The 20,911-nt window shown below is 38.0% G+C and overlaps 1 protein-coding gene across 6 annotated transcripts in view; it reads right to left on the bottom strand.

Annotated features, from left to right (window-relative positions):
• COL14A1 (collagen type XIV alpha 1 chain) overlaps positions 1 to 20,911 on the bottom strand; it is a 225,959-nt gene that overhangs the window by 150,522 nt on the left and 54,526 nt on the right. For all 6 annotated transcript variants that reach the window (XM_034668564.1, XM_019806266.2, XM_034668565.1 and 3 more), the window contains one exon: positions 19,745 to 19,834. In XM_034668564.1, the coding sequence (XP_034524455.1) occupies positions 19,745 to 19,834 (90 nt within the window). The remainder of the gene's footprint in view (positions 1 to 19,744; positions 19,835 to 20,911) is intronic.

The following is a 20,911-nucleotide window of genomic DNA, read 5'->3' as shown; positions in this document are numbered from 1 at the left end:
CAATAATCACACATCTCAAACATGACTTCAGCTGCTCTAATGAATCTTTAAAAATATATATTCAAATTTTATTAAATTTTGAGTGTATTCAGGGTGCCCGATGGCTCAGTCGGTTAAGTGTCTGCCTTTGGCTCAGGTCATGATCTCAGGGTCCTGGGATCAAGCCCCGCATTGGGCTCCCTGCCCAGTGAGGAGCCTGCTTCTCCCTTTCCTCCCCGGCTCGTGCTCTCTGCACTATTCCTGTTTCTCTCTCAAATAAATAAATAAAATTTTAAAAAATAAGAATTTTTGAGTATATTCAAACCTTATTAAAAATAAGAGCCCAGATGCAGCACTGATGACAAATGATATCTCCTTCCACTGAAAAATATGTTACCCATGTCAGTGTTCCAAATGGAGAGAGACCAGTCAGAAAACAAAAAAGAAACAAAAAAACATTAAGCATCTTAAAATGTGCTAAGGAATTAAGTGGTAGAAAACCAGACACACCTGAGAGCCCAGATAAATATCATGTAAAACCCTGTAGCCAAATGTAATTTTAAAATGCATATAAAAGGGACAAGTAGATGTCCACAAGAGCCAAACTACGGGACGAGCCAAGATGTCCATCTACAGAGGAATGGATAAAGAAGATGTGGGATATATATGCCACATGGAATACTACTCAGCCATCAAAAAAAGGAATCTTGTCATTTACAATGATGTGGATGGAACTAGAGGGTATTATGCTGAGTGAAACAAGTCAATCAGAGAAAGACAAACATCATATGATTTCACCCATATGTGGAATTTAAGAAACAAAACAGATTAACACAGGGGAAGGGAAAGGAAGGGAAGGGAAGGGAAGGGAAGGGAAGGGAAGGGAAGGGAAGGGAAGGAAAAATAAAATAAGACCAAATTAGAGAGGCAGACAAACCATAGGAGACTCTTAACTATAGGAAACAAACTGAGGGTTGCTGGAGGGGAGGTGGCTGGAGGATGGGGTAACTGGGTGATGGGCATTAAGGAGGGCACTTGATGTAATGGGCACTGGGTGTTATATGTCACTGATGAATCTCTAAATTCTATCTTCGAAATTGATAATACAGTATATGTTAAGTAAATTGAGTTTAAATAAAAAGACCACCCCTTCAAGAAAAACCAAGAAATCCTACAGTTTTGCTAGTTATCAAGCTGCAAATCAGTTTAGCAGTCAAACATGACTGTGAATTCTTAAAATCAAATTATAAAGAGTTTATTGGTAAAATAAAAATAAACAAACAGATAAATAAAAGGGATAAGTACATATCCTTTCATTGTTAAAACACTATTCTGTAATTAATCATTTTAATAAAATAAATCCTTTTGGCTCTCCATATTGTATTTAACGTTAACACAAAGGAACAGGGAAAATAAATTCTTGAACTGTGTTTTAATTCAGCTCTTGGCTTAACATGGACTTCACCTGAAATGCAATTCTGAAAATGCAAGGAGTGCAAAAACAACAATAACAACAATAACAAAAAACTAAGTGACTGATGGCAAGCAAAGGAAAGCATCCAATCTACGGGTTAGATCACAAGTGTAACACTGATGTCACAGATGGCATCAGAAGGAGCGCCTTCTATGCTCACCTATGGATCGAGTCCTCACAACAGATTAATGACACAGGTACCATTTTTAACGGTCCCACTTCTGGCTGAAAAGTATGATATACATGGGCTGAGGGATTTGCCCAAGTGGTCACACAGTGAAGAAGTGGCAAAGCTGGGGTTTGGACCCCAGTATCATGTCTTTAAACATCTAAGCTTTAGGGACAGCTGGGTGGCTCAGTCATTAAGCGACTGACTCTTGGTTTCAGCTCAGCTCATGATCTCACGGTCTTGGGAGATCGAGCCCTACATCGGGCTCTGCACTCAGCGGGGAGTCTCCATGAGATTCTCTCTCTCCTTCTCCTTCTGCCCCTCCCCTCCATGCTCTCTCTCTCTCTCAAAAAAAACCAAATAAACACCTTAAAAAAATAAAATCTAAGCTTGTAGCCAAAGGCTGTATAGGCTTCTTAGGAAAAAAAAATTTATTTATTTGAGAGAGAGAGAGAGAGAGAGAGCACAAGTGGGGTGAGAGGCAGAGGGAGAAGGAATTTCAAGCAGACTCCCTGCTGAGCGTGGAGCCCAATGTGGGGCTCAATCCCAGGACCCAGAGATCATGACCGGAGCCTAAATCAAGAATCAGAGGCTTGGGGCGCCAGGGTGGCACAGCAGTTGGGCATCTGCCTTCGGCTCAGGGCGTGATCCCGGCATTATGGGATCGAGCCCCACATTGGGCTCCTCCGCTATGAGCCTGCTTCTTCCTCTCCCACTCCCCCTGCTTGTGTTCCCTCTCTCGCTGGCTGTCTCTATCTCTGTCAAATAAATAAATAAAATCTTTAAAAAAAAAAAAAGAATCAGAGGCTTAACCCACCGAGCCACCCATGCACCCAATGGACTACACAGACTTCTGTAAGGCACTCTACATCATACAAATTTAGAAAGCAGAGGAAAACGTCTCCAATATGAAGGGGTGTCCCCACAGAATTGGCCCCCGCTATGACTGCCATAGCTAGCACATGCCATTTGCAAGCATTTCCAATTTTCTGTGTAAAACTTTTTCCCTTCCAAATGTAATGCACTTAGTACTTAAATAGCCCATGAGAAAAGCATCTCCTTAACAGTCATTTTATACCAATTTTACTGTGCTACTGACATCCTGAAAGAATTTAGTGTTGAAAATACAAGTTAAGGGGCATCTGGGCCACTCAGTCGGTTAAGTGTCTGTCTTCAGCTCGGGTCATGATCTCAGGGTCCTGGGATCAAGCCGAACATCGGGAACCTTACTCAGCAGGGAGCCTACTTCTCCCTTTTCCTCTGCCTGCTGTTCCCTTTGTGCTCCCTCTCTCTCTGTCAAATAAATAAATAAAATCTTTTAAAATATAAATAAAAAATAAAAGAAAATACAAGTTAATTTAAGCACAGGGGCTGTGCTTCAGGCCAATTTCTCCAGAACCAAGCAGCAGAACTGAACCCTCCCTCCCCACCCACTATCCCAGGGTTTTAAAGAAAAGTTTTTCAGTGGATCACAAAAAAAACAAAACAACACAAAAAAAACCCACCCTGAATTAGTATAAATCAGTCTACTCTAAACTTGTTTATTAGTTTGATATTATGAGACTAATTTTCTGGATAAAATTTATTTATTTTTTAAATATGTATTCAATATTTACTATAAACCAAGCACTGTTCTGGGCAATCAGGAACACAACAAAGTTCTTGCCCTCCAGCTGCTTAAATTCTTAGTAAGAGGAAACACACTATCAAAACAACATAATTTAAGATTTTTTTAAGTGCCTTATAAAAATAAACATAATGATGTAAAGAGTAATTGTGTATGGAAGGGGAGGTGTTACTTTGATGAGAATGACATGAAATTACCAAATTAAAAGTCTTCGTTTTACACCATATTATTCTTTTTGTTCTAAAAGCATTCAAATAAACGACCTAATTATGGCTTCTATAGAAATATTTACAATGTATTTATGGATAAAAGTGTTCACCAACATAAAAACAGAAAAGAGAGAATTGACAAAAGCAGCCTTTTTCTGCCAGGCAAACTCCTATTCATCCTTCAAAACCCAGGTCACACTTCCCAACTCCATGCAGCTTTTCCTACAGTCCTCAGATGGGATTCATTATCTGCCCCTCTTTACTGCCTCTGCATTGGTACATGGTTTGCTGTATTCATAATACTGGGCTATTATGATTTGTTTCCATTTCTAGCTCCTTGATTTGACTGAACTCATTGAGAGAAGAGAAATTTGCATCTTCTCTTTTTATCTCCTTTGTCTGGCTCAGCTTTTGGCATGAAGCACATCAATGAATGTGAACTACATTGAATTGTGTTGTTAAAAGGGAATTCCTCTTTTCACATAATTTATACGTCCAGGAAGGCACTAGAAAAATAAACCATGACGGCTCAATTAAACAATGTCTCTCCCACCCTGGTGCACTACCACACGGGGAAAGTGGATTACATATATTTACGGATCAGCGACATTGTATCAGATTTGCCTGTCTTCCTTGCTATTTAACCAAGGCAGAGACGAAGCTGATCGAAAGGGGAGCATGTACTATTTTTACTCACATTACCTCAATATGCACGCAGAAAATCTCACAATGATTTTCACCACAACTGGCAGGATTCATTTAGTGGCTTCAAATTATTTTTTCTATGTCACTAGCAAAATACCTAGCTAGGCCATTCATTAACCAAGACATCTGAAGGAAAACCGTGGTCACGGAACAATTTTTCACTTAAGTCTCTCATGAGGTTAAGTTCAGATTTCCAAACCAAAAGCTCACTTCCAATACTGGCTTCAGTTACATCACTGATGTTTTTTTTAAAGAGTTAACACTATTTTACCAATGGTTCTAAAAAGGGCGTTTCAATTCATTGGCACATTCCGATTCTTTCAACATTCTTGGGGGTGCCATTATTGTCCTCATTTTTTAGAAAAGAAATTGAGGTTCAGAGAGACACGTGAATGAATCAGTGGTTACTCCACCGTCAGGACTGGATGCCAGGTCTTCTAAAGGTTTGGTCCAACATGGCTTTTTCATCAGACCATGTACCACCACCATAGAAAATGTCCTCACTTAACGCGACATGGATGGTCACTAGTTACCTGTCATATGAACGTTACAAGCTGTCCATCCAGCAGGTGGGGAGTAGGAGGCTCATCTTAGCTGTGTCTGTTCACAGGGATCAGAGTGAGCTCAGCACTCGCTTAGTCTAGTCTTAGCAGAGACCTACCTTTCAGAGCATCCCCGACAGGTGACTGCCCTACCTAAAAGAGCACCCCTCCGTCACTCTCTTCTTTTATTCTGTTTTTATTTTTTTGCAGCACTTCTTACCTTCTAAAAATAGGATACATAGTAGAATGGTTACTTTTATGTGTCAACTTGACTGATCCACAGGGTGCCCACACATTTGGTTGAATGTCATTGTGGGTGTGTCTGTGAGGGTTGTTTCAGGATGACATTAGCACTTGAGTCTATAGACTGAATAAAACACTGTGCCCTGCCTAAAGCGGGTGGTCCTCATCCAGTTGCTGAAAACCTGAAGACAGCAAAAGACTGAGGAAAAGGGAGCTGCTCCCGCCTAACTGCCTTGAGCTGGAACAGTGGACTGGATCTGAGCACTGGCTCTTCTTGGACCTCGAACCTGCCAGTTTTCAGACTGAAAAGTGCACCATCAGCTCTGCTGTGTCTCCAGCTTTCAGATTGCCGACCTAGGGACTTCTTAGCCTCCATAATCATGTGAGCCAATTCCTTATAATAAATCTCTTTATAGCTAGCTAGCTAGAGAGAGAGATATTGATAGGTGTAGATATAGATAGGTATAGATATAGATAGGTATTGATATAGATATATAGTTATAAAGTTATTATAGTTACATAGTTACATATATATATGTAGTCATTTATTTATTGACTGCAGCAGTTTTCATTGCTTCCTTTTTTTACAACAATAAAAACACCTGCCATTTAGTGACTGCTTTCACCAGATATGTTGTATGTATCTTTTCCATTTAAGCCTGATATTAATCCTAAAAGGTAGGTGTTCTTCTCACTCCACTGAGAAAGAAAGGTTAGTAACTTAGAAGGTTAAGTAACTTGCCCATCATCACACACTGAGCAGGTGGAAAAGCTGAAATTCAAATCCAGGACTGATGCCAAAGCCTGAACCACTTAGATTTTGTACTTCTTTCACAGAAGTATTTGCAAGGAAGGAAAGGAGAAGGGAAGGGAGGAATAAGGAAGGGAAGAAAGGAGGGAAGGAAGGAAGGAAAAGGAAGGGAAGGGAGGGACGGGTGGTAGGGAGGGGGCCATTAAAAAGAGCATGAAATCAAAGTTTTACCCACTTGCCCTCTATCCAACCTGGGATGAATAATACCATGACAACATGTAGGCATAGGAAGCCCAATCCCCGAACCACAGCCAAAAGAACATCTCAGCTGTCACTCAAAGCCTTGCATCTTAACAGTAACTGACAGTCCCATAAACATCACATTCATTACATTTCTTCTCCGCTCAAAAACCATAAGGGACCAGGAGAAGACACTACAGCTGTCTTCAAATATTTAAAGGACTGTCATACAAAGGATGGATTAGTAGTGTTCTGTATGTCCACAAAGAGACAGGTTTCAACTCAACTCAAGAATGAACTAACAGTCAAGATTTCCATAGATCACTGTTTTGGAAAACAGCGAGATCTCTGTCAATGAAAGCGGATGCAGGTCAACCCTCAAGGGCATGACCAAGGCATCTCAACCATCCTCTCAACTGAAGGAACTACATGATCTCCAAGCACCTTCCCATTCGAAATTTTAAGATGATTTCTTCCCTCCCCCACCTACCAAATTAAACCTAAACTATTCATGGTGCTCTTAAAAGCTCTCCATAATTAAAATCCACTTGACCTGGCCCTATTTATTTCACACTTCATTCCAATAAAATTACCCTCCTTTCCCCCCAAAACTGTCCCATCTCTGAGACTTCTTACTCAATTTTTATCTCCCCTTTTGCCTCCCACCATTTCTTCCCACCTATCCTCTCCAAACTTTACTTACCCCTACGTAAAATACTTAAAAACAGATTTTATTTCCTTGGAAAATATATGGTCCATTTAAAATACTTTTATATAGAGTTTGCTCAAAATTTTATTTGTACAATTACTTGGTTATTTCCTGATTTTTCTAAGACAATACAGACTCAAGAGAGGCTATTTCACCTGAACATCTTTATTTAAAAACAAAACTTGCTCAACTTCAGAAGCCAGCGTATTGCAGTCACACTTATTTTCACATCTGTATATAGTACTACATGATCTGGGTATACGTTCACTTTGGTTGTTAGGTAATTTTCTGAAAAATGCAACCACTCAATCATCTCTGTTATTCCGTTTCATCCATAACAAACAGATTCTGACATTTTGCAATTTCTAAGGCTCAGACACCCGCTCAATCTGACACCAACAGTCAGGCCTGCAGGTATAGAAACAAGATGTTAATACAAAATTCTTGGACAAGAAGGAAGGTATCAATCAGACAAGGCCAAGCATTCCTACAGGGGACAGACTCCACTAAAATCTATAGTGGCGCTCATAGCTATAAGGTACCTGATTTTTAAAAAAAAACAAACCCATATACTATGAGTTCTTTTAAGACTGAGGACACTTGAGGGTCTCCTGGGTGGCTCAGTCAGTTAAGCCTCTGCATTCGGCTCAGGTCATAATCTTAGGGTCCTGGGATCAAGCCCCTTGGTCCGGCTCCTTGCTCTCCCTCTCCCTCTGTCCCCCTCTACCATTTGTGTGTGCTCTCTCACTCTCTCTCTCAAATAATTTAATAAAATCTTTTAGATCTTTTTAAAAAATGAGCACATTCAAAACTTATTTAAGGAAGAACTAGATCTCTTACCACCAGAGAAGTCACAAGTTAAGAATGGTAAAATTTGCTGAAGGCCCACAGACAAGGTGTCAAAATCCTTCCATAATGTCTTATCAAGCGTGGAGGAGAGGAGGACTAAGAAAACTGGAAGTCTATTGCTAGGAGAATCCCCTTCCCTTGCCCTCAGGAAATCTTGTCATTTTATATACACAGGTATAATATCCTTTGCAGGTGTTCAATGATTATTTTCTGAATGACTGATCCTGCCTTGTGTCTCTCTGAATTCCTGAAAAAATCAACTGCAATGCTTCACATCAAGGAAAAAAAAAACAAATCAACTTTCTGCTTTTTTATGATAAAAACATTCTTTCTGTTAACACGGTCTTTCTGAACCTTCTCCACAGGATTGTGACTCCTTGAATCTAAAACAAGCCGCATCCAAATATTCAAAAAATAGCTGTTGGTAATGTAAGACACTCTGTTGCATTCTGTATGTTATTTTCTCTCTGAAATGAAGACATTAAGGAAACAGGAAATGGAAAAATGGGTTGGAAACTGACAGTCCTTAGGTGTCTGAGATGTCCCGGGCATGTCATCTAGGGGCCAGCCGTTCATCCTCATATCCCTGCATGCTTATTGTGACTATTATGCTGCATTAGCCAGTGAAGAAACTAGGGCTTAGAGAGGTTTAAGCAGCAGTCCCCCCTTACCATGGTCCTCCCTTATCCCGTGGTCATCGCGGTCTAGAAGCAGGCCATCCTCCCTCTGAGGCATCATCAGGTCAATAGTAGCCTAACACTTCATCGCGGTGCCTACATCATTCACCTCACTTCGTCTCATCACGCCAGCATTTTATTACCTCACATCACCACAAGGAGAAGAAGGTGAGTACAGGACGATAAGGTAATTTTGAGAGAGAAAGACCACATCGATGAAACTTTTATGACCGTATATTGTTATAATTGTTCTATTTTATTAGTAGTTATTGTTGTTAATCTCTCATTGTGCCTAACTGACAAATTAAACTTTATCGTAGGTATACACATATAGGAAAAAGCATCATACAGAGAGCATTCGGTACCCTCCGTGGTTTCAGGCACCCACTGAGGGTCTTGGAATGCACCTCCCTCAAATAAGGGGGACTGCTGTATGCCCAAGGGCATGGCTAGGTAGCAAGTGAGGGAAGAGTTCACTCCAAGAGATGTTTGACCACAAAACCTGATTGCAGTATTCTAAGCCACAGTGATCTCACAAAGTAATAAGGAAAACAAGGGGGGAAAAAAAAGTTCAGGATGTGAAGGAAAAAGTATTCTGATGAAAATGTTTTTACTTATTCTCTCAAACCTCAGGCCGGAAAGCAGTTCATATCATCTTCTGATGTCTCCTTTGAACATACCCAGACTCAGGGACCTACGATGTGTCTAATGCCTTATACCTGATAGACTGTTCTTTGCTTGCTCTGTGCTTCTATGAAATGTTATGGAACACTTGGAGGGAAGAAGTGAGGGGAAACAGGACCATAATTATATCACAGCTTTTCTTTCACACACTTGTAACAGATCTGAATTTCTGAATCTTTTTTTTATTAATAAATTCTTTTCTTCCTCAAACACATCACCTGTTTATTGAGCAAGCTGAACTTGTTGAACTTAACTTTTTTCTTAATAAATTAATAAATTAAATTACTTAACATCACTTTTTTTAAAACAGTGGGGTTTTTTAATGGGAGAGGGGCAGAGGGGAACGAGAATCTCAAGCAGGTCCACACCGAGGGCAGAGCCCGACACAGGGCTCCATCCGACAACCCTGAGATCATGACCTGAGCTGAAATCAAGAGTCAGACGCTTAACCAACTGAGCCACCCAGGCGCCCCTAAAAACAGGGATTTTATTTAATACACCAAAAAACTGAAGACCATACAACAGCACATAGCTAGATTTCTGTCATTTAAAAATGGCTTCAACCAGTCCTTCTACTCCTCCTCATTCTCATTTTGTCTTTGGAAGTCTTATTTTGACTCTGGTGTTCTACATTTTCCCCAACAAGGACTCAGGGTGTGTCTATCTATTTATGCTCCTCAGAACTTTATGTTCTATTTGATCCCTTCTCAAATCTACAGATTCTCTTTTTCATAGTCTCTCAATCTCTTCTTCTCTTGTTTTGAATATTTCTATGACTTTAATAATATTGTTTATTTGGGGCGCCTGGGTGGCTCAGTCAGTTAAGCATCTGCCTTCGGCTCAGGTCATGATCCCAGGGTCCTGGGATCAAGTCTCACATTGGGCCCCTTGCTCAGCAGGGAGCCTGCTTCTCCCTCTGCCTGTCCCTCTTCCTGCTTGTGCTCTCTCTCTCAAATAAATAAATAAAATATTTAAAAATAAGTATTGTGTATTTTATAGTTTTTTTTTTTGTAATCATTCCATAATTGAAATCCATGGGATTCTGAGACCATCCTTTGTGTGTCTTCTGATTCTTACTCATGGCATGTGGTTTACTTCCATGTTTCAAACGTTTGGATTCTGAGCTCTTTCTTGGCATTACTTTATCTGTGGCTGTCTTTAGAATTTGAGCTATACGTACATGCCTCCAATGTGATTTCGTGTCTGCATCCGCCACACACCCTACTTTTACCAACTCTGAGCAGTTTTTATAGTAATCTCTTGGATGGAAGGATCTTGAATGGAAGAGTGTAAATTTGAATGCTTGATTTGAACGTAATCTAGGCCCAGGGTTATGAATTCTCAAGGTGTTTTCCCTCATGAGCAGAAATATTTTAATCCACCCTGGTGCTGTGGCTGGTACACTATATCGGCTGTCTAGATAACAGTAATTTAAACAATAAAGAAGAAAAGGAAGAGAAGGAAGGGAATAGAAGCAGAAGAAGAAGGAAAAGGAGGAAGAGGAACATCTACCCAGGATGCTCCAGGAGCCAGGCACCTTCTACACACTCCAATGCATGAATTCCGCCACAACCTCACTCCGATGTCCGGTTTATGAATGAACCCAATCTCTCCGCTCTCACCTCTAAGAGTCAAGATTTAGCCAGCATGAATCTTCAGGCCCCACCCGTTCCCCTTTGTTGTCTCTGGTCTTCTGACTCCTGCCTTACCCAAATTCAGATCTCCCACAATCCCATTTTTGTCAAACTAAACTCACAGCCTTGAGCTCGGTAGATCTAGGACCCAGAATAACTGGTGGAAAAGGTGGCAAAACTTCAAATGTATCTCTTAACTGTGAGCCAAGAAACCGTAAAACTATTAACAGGAAATAAACAATCCTAGTAAGTAAAAATACACATTCAGCCAGTGTCCTGGCTGTTTTCAACCATAATGACGATACATAATGCAGAACTGACTCTTCTCTAAGAATGCTGAGTCCCTGCCAGACTATGTTAGTTGAGTGAGGGTAGAATCCTGCCTACTTTGATCACCAGTTAATTCCCAGTGCCTAACGCAGTGCTCAGCACTAAGGGGTAATCACCAAAACTCCTCAATGCATTTATTGTTAAATCAATAACATAAAAGTTTGGTCTGTGATTATATTGACTCATGAAAACTATACACTGTAATATCAATAGCCAATATTAACGTAGTACTTACTATGTTCTAGGCACTTGAAACACCTTAACTAATTTAATCCTCATAACCAATTTTTGGGAGTTGTCATGTTTCAGATTTTTAAAAAAGTCAAACAGGATAGTATGAGAAGTTGGATCCACTGAGGTTTGTACAGGAGAGCTCAACCTATGCAATCCTTATTGGAAATACCAACATAGACCAGCTGTTCTCAGAAAAGCAATAAATGACTCAGTTCATCAAATGACTCTGTTCCAGCACATTGAAAAGCAAGGAACAGCAATCTTTTTCTGAAAAGGGCAGGAAAGAAAATGTTTTAGTCTTTGCAGGTCATAGGACACCTGTTGCATCTGCTCAGCTTGGGTTTTGGGGGAAAGCAGCAACAGACAATATGTAAAGGATGGAACGTAGCAAGCATAGCTCTGTTCCAATAAAACTTTATGTAAGAAAATAAGACTGTGCATGGCCTGTGAGCCATAGTTTGCCAATCCTCAAAAGAAAAACTTGTGCTCATTTCATTTTTTCTTAGAAAAAAAAAGACCCTCTTCTCATTGTAGAAAACTAAAAAAAAAAAAATTTTTTTTCATTAAAAAAAAGCAAAGTGGGTCAGAGATCTTAATTGAAAAACCACAAAGAGGGGGGAAAAAACTCTATGCAACTTTTCCTATCTGTTTCATAATCTTTTTCAATCCGGTTCTGCATTCTTGTGCAAAACACCAAAAATAACTGAAGAAAGCTGTTTGGACAACAAAGGAGAAATAGCCGTTGAGGCAAACATGCCAGTATTTTGCTCAAAGGCAAATACCACTTTTGTTTGCGAGTTTGTTTTGGATTATTGAAGAAATATGTACAGTCGGTTGAAAGCAAGTAACTCTTTAACTGCACGGTAACTTCTGTTAAGGACCTTGGCTCTTTATATTTAAACGAAAATTCTAAACTGTGTGAAATATGTCTGATTGTATTGGACCAAAAACTGTTGACTGTAAACAACACAAGGAGCAGCAATGAGAATCACGGGACGAACACATTTGGAAGAGGGGATGTGGCAAGGGGTACATTACAACTTGGGTGGGGAAAGCCTTCTTGTTGCCTGCTGGCCCAGGAACATTCTTCCCCAATCTCCCGGGAGCCCTAACTTTTGCCTGGATTGTTGCCACTGTTGACAACTCACTTTGGGTGAGAACTTACTTTTTAAGACAATTGTCCCCCACAACCAGTGTCCGCATCCTCACTGGCCCTGCACACACCTCACAGGAGCCCTTGCCGAAAACAGGAAGCCACCTTTTCTTCCACAAAACTGCTGACAGTCTTAGCGCAGGTCCTGATCACTGCAATAAACACTTTGAAACAGCTCCTGCCTGACAGTGGGCTCACGGAAGGCCCTTCCATAATCGTGTTTTTTTTTTTTTAAGATTTTATTTATTTATTTGACAGAGGGAGAGAGAGAGAGCATAATAAGCAAGGGGGGTTGCAAAAGGAGAGAGAGAAGCAGGCTCCCCGCTGAGCAGGGAGCCTGACATGGGGCTCGATCCCAGGACTGCTGGGATCATGACCTGAGCTGAAGGCAGATGCTTAACCAACTGAGCCACCCAGGTGCCCCTATAATTGTGTTTAGTGAGTAAAGCATGTGTACTGCTGAAGGAATGGTCCTCTGGGTGTTCATTCACAGTTATCAAAGCATGTGTCCATGTGACTCTTAATCTTCATTGTCCATTTTCTTGTATTTAATTTACTTCGCCTGATCTTTCATTTTAGAAGGGTACGAGAAAGGGGAAAAAATGAAGAACTTAGGATATTTAGGAATATCAAGCTATAGCTAAATTCTGAGGCCAACTCTAATCCATGGGTAGAAGATAGATTTCACCTTGAGTGTCATTCTTTAAGCACCACATGGTGAAGAATGCTAAGCCAAAACTCAGCTGAGAACTTACGTGTAAAATCCTCCAGAAAAATATTCACAAATCTTTTTTTTTCCAAAAGAAACAGGAAAGATAAATCAAAAACTAATGAGTTTGGTTATTTAGAGGGGTGAGTAAAACTAGGTAGATGGAACAAGGAAAGTGATACTTCTTTTGAGTATTACCCTTTTGTATACTTTTTTGCTCTTGGAACCACATTAATGTTTATGCATTCATAAATTAACCCAGCTGTTTTAAAACTGAATGACAAAACCACAATGAATAGGGAAGAAAAGAACTAACCCAAGATCCTTTTGAACACAGATGTTTTATTATATACCCACACTAAAGGCAAACACTGAACTCTGATAGATATTTTTACTGTGTGTANAATTGATAGATATTTTTACTGTGTGTATAGATTAGAAATTCTAAAACTGCTTTTATGATTAAGCATGTAAGCAGATATATTTAAGATATTGGGAGACATGTTTCCCAACTTTCTTGCAAAAGGTTTATAAATATGGAAAGGGGGACTAGAATGAACCTGAGAAATGGGTCTAAGGTAGATGTAAGATATGATAAGATAGATGACAGATAGATGATAGACAGATAGAGGTGTGTGTGTGTGTGTATGTGTGTCTGTGGTGCGTGCATACTCTCAGCTAAGAGGACCTAGAAGCAATGACATTCTAGATGCCATAAGCACATCTAGTGGCCATGTCTTGGTTTCTAAATACCATTTTCCATGAAAAGAAACCAGGACTTCTTGAAGAACTGATTGATTTCTGAGCAGGGCAGAAAAAAACACAAGACTCTGAAATGTAAGATTTATGCCAGATGGTAGGAAAAGCTTAAAGAATGATAGACATAGGGGAGAGCTGGAAATAGCTCCCACTGAACAAATCTGGAAGAATTTGAGCATTGAAATAAATAATGATAGCAAGGGATTATATTCCATCCTGTAAAATAAATATCCATGAGTCCATATTGATACAAATAGACAAACAAATGTGGGACAAGGGAAAGAGCTCCCTTACAGTAGAAAACCAGCTAATACATGCAGAGTAAAAAATGGAGTTAGGAAAATTTCCATTTTATAAACAGCATAGTAGCAACTGATTGAGGCAAGAATCATCAATGAATATTAAAACAAGTAGGTAAAATTTTAACGGGAAAAACGGTATTTTTATAGCCTTAAAATATCTCCTCACGAATTATTTATTGTAAGGGGAAACAGACTTCATATTAACCAGGAGTTTACAAGTCAAGAAGTTCAGCTTTAATGATCGTATAAGAACAAGAGACAAGATATCGAATGCATTCAGAGTGGGAAGTTGGAACTGATACTTCTCAAGCAGCACCCCTAAAGGCTATACGCTTAGTGAAATGATGGGCTAGAAAAATACCTGCTTTCCAGCAAGGGAGATAACAAAGAGTTTATATTGGCCTAAGCTCTGCATGGAAGAAAACTGTCTCTCCTATGAATAAACTCAGAGTGTCCCATGACAAGAAATAAACATAAATCATTACTACAAAAGAGCACCTCACCAGAGAGGCACAGTCCTAAACCATGTCATGAAAAATTCCCACAAATGAGCTCACAAGCCAAGGTGACACATCAAACAAGAAAACAAGCACCACCAATGAAAACCAGTATGAAAAAAGAAGAAAATTTAGTCCCAAAATACTTTAGATAATGTAATTATTGGGCTCAGAATATAAAATAAATATGATGGACCTACTGTAATAATTTTTTTAAAAATCACTAAAATGGAACAAAGTACCATAAAAATTATAGCAAAATTATTAAAGAATTAAATGTAATTCCTAGAAATATAAGATTTATTCATTGAAAAGTACAGACTAAAAAGCAGATTTGAAAAAGGAAAAGAGATAATTAGTGTGCTAATAGAAAGGTAAAGGAAATTACCCAAAATGTCATTGATAAAATCAGGTAAAAAATACGAAAATGAAGAGACATAGATCATTGGAGGAGACTATCTATGAGAAATCTAATTTAAATACAGAGAAAGAGAGGAGAGAAAAAGGAATAGATAATTGAGGAAAAAAATTATTTGAAGAGCTAAACATTGAGAACTTTCCAGAACTGGTGAAAGATAGAACTGTTTATTCTGGGAACACAAAGGAATCTGCAACTAGGCTATTGTAGTGAAACAACAGAACTCTCAAGAAAAAGGAAAGAAAGTCTGAAAGGCATCTAGAGAGAAAAGAGAAATCACCTAAAACAAACAACATTTAGACTGACAACAGGCTTGTCAAAAACAGGAACCAGAAGATAGTGACACATCTCCTAAATGTTTGCAGACAACAACTCTCAACCTGGTACCCAGCTAATCTTTCAACATCAAGGGGGAGGTGAAGATATTTGGGGTATGAATAGAATTGAGTTTATCAACACAGATCTTCTCTAAAGGAAACTGAACATGTAGAGAAGGTCTGACATACAAGATGGAACGCTGAGCAAATAAATTCATAAACATGGGAAATCTAGACAAACCCTAGCTGTCAAAATAATGATTATTATAAGTATAATAACTTCATGAGGCAAAAAATAAACTAAATGTATTTGCCATGAATTGTGTTAAATACAGGAGATGGATAATTGAAGTTAATGTATTACAAAATCTTGTGTTGGTTAGGAAATGGCAAACATACGGATTAGCTTTAGACTTTGATTTTATATGCATGTTAAAATTTTAATTATAACCATACAAAAAATACAAAAGGAACAAATACCTTTTAGTTCAGTGGGGGGGAGGGTGCATTTAAAAAAAAATTGACCAATTCTAAATAAATAAGGCATACAGGAGGGAAAACATAGGGGAAAATGTACAGTAATAGAAAGCACAAAATAAGTAGCAAATCCAAACTTTTCAGCAACTTCAACAAATCTAAGTAGACTAAAGTCACCAATCAAAAAACAGAGATCCTAAGAGATACTATTACAAATCTAATTGAATGCTCTTCACAAGATTACTCACCTTAAACCTGAGGACACAAATAGGGTGAAAGTTAAAGGACAGAGAATCAATGTATTATGTGACTGTTAAAGAAAATTAAGCTAGTATTGCTACATATTAATATTAAACAAAACTCTCATTGAGTCAAATATTGAATTACTAAAAATAAGAGAAACATTACAAAAGAAAAAGAAAAAATCACTGGGAAAATACAACTTTTATTTACATGCACCTAGACCATTATTTAATGGAAAACTACCAGGGTTACAAAGAGAAATGGACAAACATACATTAGAGAAAGAGATTAAATTTTTCTCATTGCCCACATTTAAACAATAAAATAAGTCTCCACAAATTTTTTAAAATATTCCAATCACAATGCAATTTGCTAAACACCAAAAACAAAGAAATATCTTTTTAAAACACTCCATAAGTTTAGAAATTAAATAATGCAATCCTGGGGCACCTAGGTGGCTCAGTCATGTAAGCGTCCACCTCTTGATTTCAGCTCAGGTCATGATCTCAGGGTCGTGGGATTGAGCCCCGTGTCAGGCTCCACACTCAGTGCAGAGTCTGCTTGATATTCTTTCTCCCTCTCCTTCTACCCCTCCGCCTCTACCCCTCCTGCACTCTCTAAATAAATAAATAAATAAATAAAATCTTAAAAAGAAATTGAATAATACATTTGTAAGTAACGTGTGGATCAAAATAGAAAACATACTGGAAATTAGAAAATAGTATGTGCTACATAATAATAATGATAAATCTCAAAATCTACATGGTACAGCTAAAGCAGTACTTGGATATTTTAGTCTTAAAAATGGATATAACAAAAAGGAAAATTATTGAAAATTAATGAGATAAGGATCCAATTCAGGAAGTTTATAATATAATACAAAAATAATATAATATAAAATACATTATATATAAATATAATAAAGAAAGAAGTAAATAATAGATACAAAAATATATGAAATAAAGACACCATAGGTAGGATCAATAAGGTTAAAAATATGCACATACTGCAACTGCACAATTCAATTTCTAGATAGGTACTCTAGAGAAATTCTACTGCTTGTGAAGAAGGAGACATGAACAAAAATGTTTACAGCAAATTTGTAATAGCAAAATATTGGGAACATTAATAGTAGAAGGGTTAAATACACTGGAGTATATTTATCCAATGGGATTCTATTCTACACAACAAAGAAGATGAATAAATTGCCTCTACATAAGTCAACATGAATAACTCAAAAAAATCTAATATTGTGTTAAAAAAAGGTAAGTTGCAAAAAAGATATATATATTATAATAAAATGTATATAAAATTTAATATATAAATGCATAATTAGAATATGGTTTCAGGATTCACATATATGTAATAAAATGATAAAGACACACATTAGAATGATAAACACTGAATTTGGAATAATGGTAACCTCTTAAGAAGAGGGGAAGGGAATATATAGGGAATATATATATCTATACATAGCTCCAACTATATTTTAATACGTTTATTTTCTTAACTGGACAAAGTCATTTATGACATTATTTTTATATGTTCTGTATATCTGATATATTTAACAATAAATTATAACAATATAGCTAAATATAAATATAAAATTATAAATTATTAGACAAATAAGAAAATGTTTCATAATCCAAGAAAGTCAGAAAGCCAAGACATCCATAAAAGTTAAGAATAGTATAACTGTCATGAATTTTTAAAAACTGCATTGAAAATTCTCAAAAAGCATGAATAAAGTTGCAAGGTAAATAATACACCAAGAGAAGATATTTGCAAAAATATGACAACATAAAAGAAGAAGTTTTAGCATCCCAAATGTATAGAAAACGTCTATGTATTCTCAGAAAAAAACAAAAAACACAAAGCAAAAATGGACCAAAGATGGGCAAAAATACGAATGACCGTGGAAGATATGAAAAACAAAAGGGCTTAACCTTACTAGTAATCAAAGAAATATAAATTAAAGCAGTGAAACAATATTGGGAAAAGACTTTAAGTATTTAGAATTTCAAATGTTGGAAAGAATATTTATGTTTTAAAAATAAATTATTGAAAAAAGTATCAACTTGATAGGCCCTATCAAAAATTTTAAATTTGCATATCCTTTAACCCTGAAATTCCATTTTTATTTTTTATTTTTTTAAGAGTTTATTTATTTATTTTAGAAAGAGAGAGAGCAAGCACGAGCAGAGAGAGGGGCAGAGGGAGAGGGAGAGAGAAATCCAAGCAGACTTCATACTGAGTGCAGAGCCTGATGCAGGGCTCGACCTCACAACCCTGGGATCATGACCAGAACCGAAACCAAGAGTCGGATGCTCAACCAACTGAGCCACACAGGCGCCCCTCCACTTTCAGAAGTTTGTTTTCCCAGCATGTTTGCAAAAGTGAAAACAATAAAGTATCTAAATGCTTATCACTATGGAAAATAGCTAATATATTATCTGGCACTTAAAAGGAATGAGGTAGACGAATAATGACAGCTAACATTACTTACTGGTAGGCACTATTCTAAGTATTTGACACATGTCAACACTGTTAATCCCTAAGAAGTCTATGAAATAAATTCTACAGATGAAGAAACAGAGACATAGAAATCAGGATAACCAATATAAATCACCCAAGTTTAAGGCAAAGGCAGGCTTTGAATTCAGGCAGGTAAATAGCACGTTGATGCAATTTATCACTAGGTTATTGTGTGTCCTGTATGCAGTAACACGGAAAGTTCTCAAAGTGAAAAAAGCAATGCACAGAACAGCAAATACAATACGGCAAGCTGTGCACATATGTCTGTATACTCACAGAAAAGTGACTGAAAAGTCACATGCCAGAGCATGAAAATAAACACTGGGGGAGGTTTTTGGGTGACAATATTTTTAGCTATTAGTATTTTCCATTTTTCATAGACCCTTGCATTTAGTTGTCTTTGCATTCAGTGAAGATTTACTTAGACACCTGTTAGGTACCAGAAATTACTAGCTACTGAGGAGTCAGTAAGGAGCAGAAAGAGACACAATCATTGTTCTCTTGGGTCATACAGTCTAGGGGAAAAGCCCAACATTCAGATTATAAGTAAATGTAAAATTATAACTATGGCAAATGCTGTGAAGGAAAATCAGTTGTCATATGAGGGCCTGTAAAGGAGGACAGTAGTCAGGGAAGGTTTCAAAGAAAGTGATGACTGAAAGGAGCTTTGCAGGAAAAAGAGGAGGTATTTATGCAGAGAGGTGATGGGGGAGAGTGTCTCATGCAGACAATGCTGCAGAGAGAGACCAGATCTTTAAAGGATCTGAAAGAGCCAGCAGGGCTAGAAAGGGGTAAGCTGTTTGATGAGGAAGGAGAGGAAGGGACAGGTAGGTTCCAAGGGTATGCGGGGCTTGGAGGTCCAAGAGCAGTGGGAAGCTATTGAATGGGTTCTAAGGTGTGCAAGGTCAGATTTGTTTTGAAAAGATTCCTCAAACTTCTCAGTAAAAAATAAATTGAGATTTTGCTATCTAATCCTGTACATCAGAAAAAGAAATGGCAGCTTCGCTAAGTATCGGCAATAGACATGGAAAGAAACGAACAGATTCTGTCCAGTATTTCAATAGAAAATAAATCCTGGGTGAGGTACTGAAGTTGGAGAGGAAGGGAGAGAAAAGTACTGACAGTTAGTAGATGTAAGGAGGGGAAGAGTAACATGGGGCTGAGGGAAATTTCCATAACAGATCTGCATTCTTCCAATGTTATTAAAACAACCCCCAAAATGAGCAAATCCAAAAAAAAAAAAAAAAAAAAAAAAAAACCACCACAAAAAAATCTCACCTTCTTCTGGTGGAGTTGGTTTGTTCCCATTTCCTTTATCCACAACCTTGACTCTGGGTTTTGGTTCCTTTCTTTTTTCCAAATCTGTAACTGGAAGAAAAGGAGAAACACAGCAACACGTCATGTTAAAGTCTAAAAGAAAATATTCAATGAATTTTACTAAAACCCTTGCAAGTTTCAAGAGTATTAAGTAGAAATTAGCTCCGTGGTAGAATTCCATTCCCAAAGATTGGAAATGCTATTTTATTTCAACCTTGTCTTTGGAAAGTGTGGAAACACTGAAGGAATTGCTTTGGTCGAGTACTCACTACGGGTAGATGTAGCAAATAAATTCGACCTTTCATAACTGCTATAAAATCAGCATGATTATCCCCATTTCGTACATGAGGGAAGGAAAGACCAGGAGGCTAAGTATTTAAAGCATATTTCATAAAACCAGAAAGTTTTGGACCAGGATTCAAGCCATATCTTCTAGTCTCTGAACAATGCCTACGAATTGGCCCCTGTTCTAGACAGATCTTGGCCATGAATGTCCTCGTTTGGCCTTGGTCTGTCTGCCAAAGAAGGTAGAGAATCCAAAATAATTTCCTTTCATACTTAAAGGGAAAAAAAGCTTCCCTCCTAATAAGTAGTAGTATTTCTTTGTCAGTCATTATGAAATATTCAGGGGCCTAGAATTAACATATCCATACCAATCTACTCCCCCATCCCTTCACTTGCCACTGCTTAAAACTCCACAGCAGTTTCCTGCTATTGCTTGGCACCTCAACTTGTTTGGGTCAGCTCAGACCACCGCCAATGGCAATGGTTTCTGCACAGATAAAACACCCATGAAAAGGCAGAAGGGATCCTCTGGTGAGATACTTCATGTAATTGTTGCATTCACTTCACGGTTATCAGCAGATTTATTTCAGGGTGGGCTATGTAAGGGAAGGAATGATTTCCTCTGAACCATCCTTCCTGCCTTCTCTAGGACGTTAGTCCATTAACCCTGTCTCTATACCCGCCCCCCTTTCTACGGCTTTCCATCCCTTTGCTGAAAGGGTTTGAGACTTGCCAGTTGCCAAGGTCATGTTGCTCTAGTTCTGTTATTTGTTTCCTTAGAAACCATCCTTGGCTTTCTGGTACTTAGAGGTTAAATCCCAAGATTAAAAAATAATAAGATGC

This window comes from Ailuropoda melanoleuca, chromosome 9, assembly GCF_002007445.2.
Source record: "Ailuropoda melanoleuca isolate Jingjing chromosome 9, ASM200744v2, whole genome shotgun sequence".
Taxonomy (NCBI): Eukaryota; Metazoa; Chordata; class Mammalia; order Carnivora; family Ursidae; genus Ailuropoda; species Ailuropoda melanoleuca.
The sequence above is the reverse complement of the archived record's forward strand: the minus strand, read 5'-3'. Positions and strand labels throughout refer to the sequence as shown.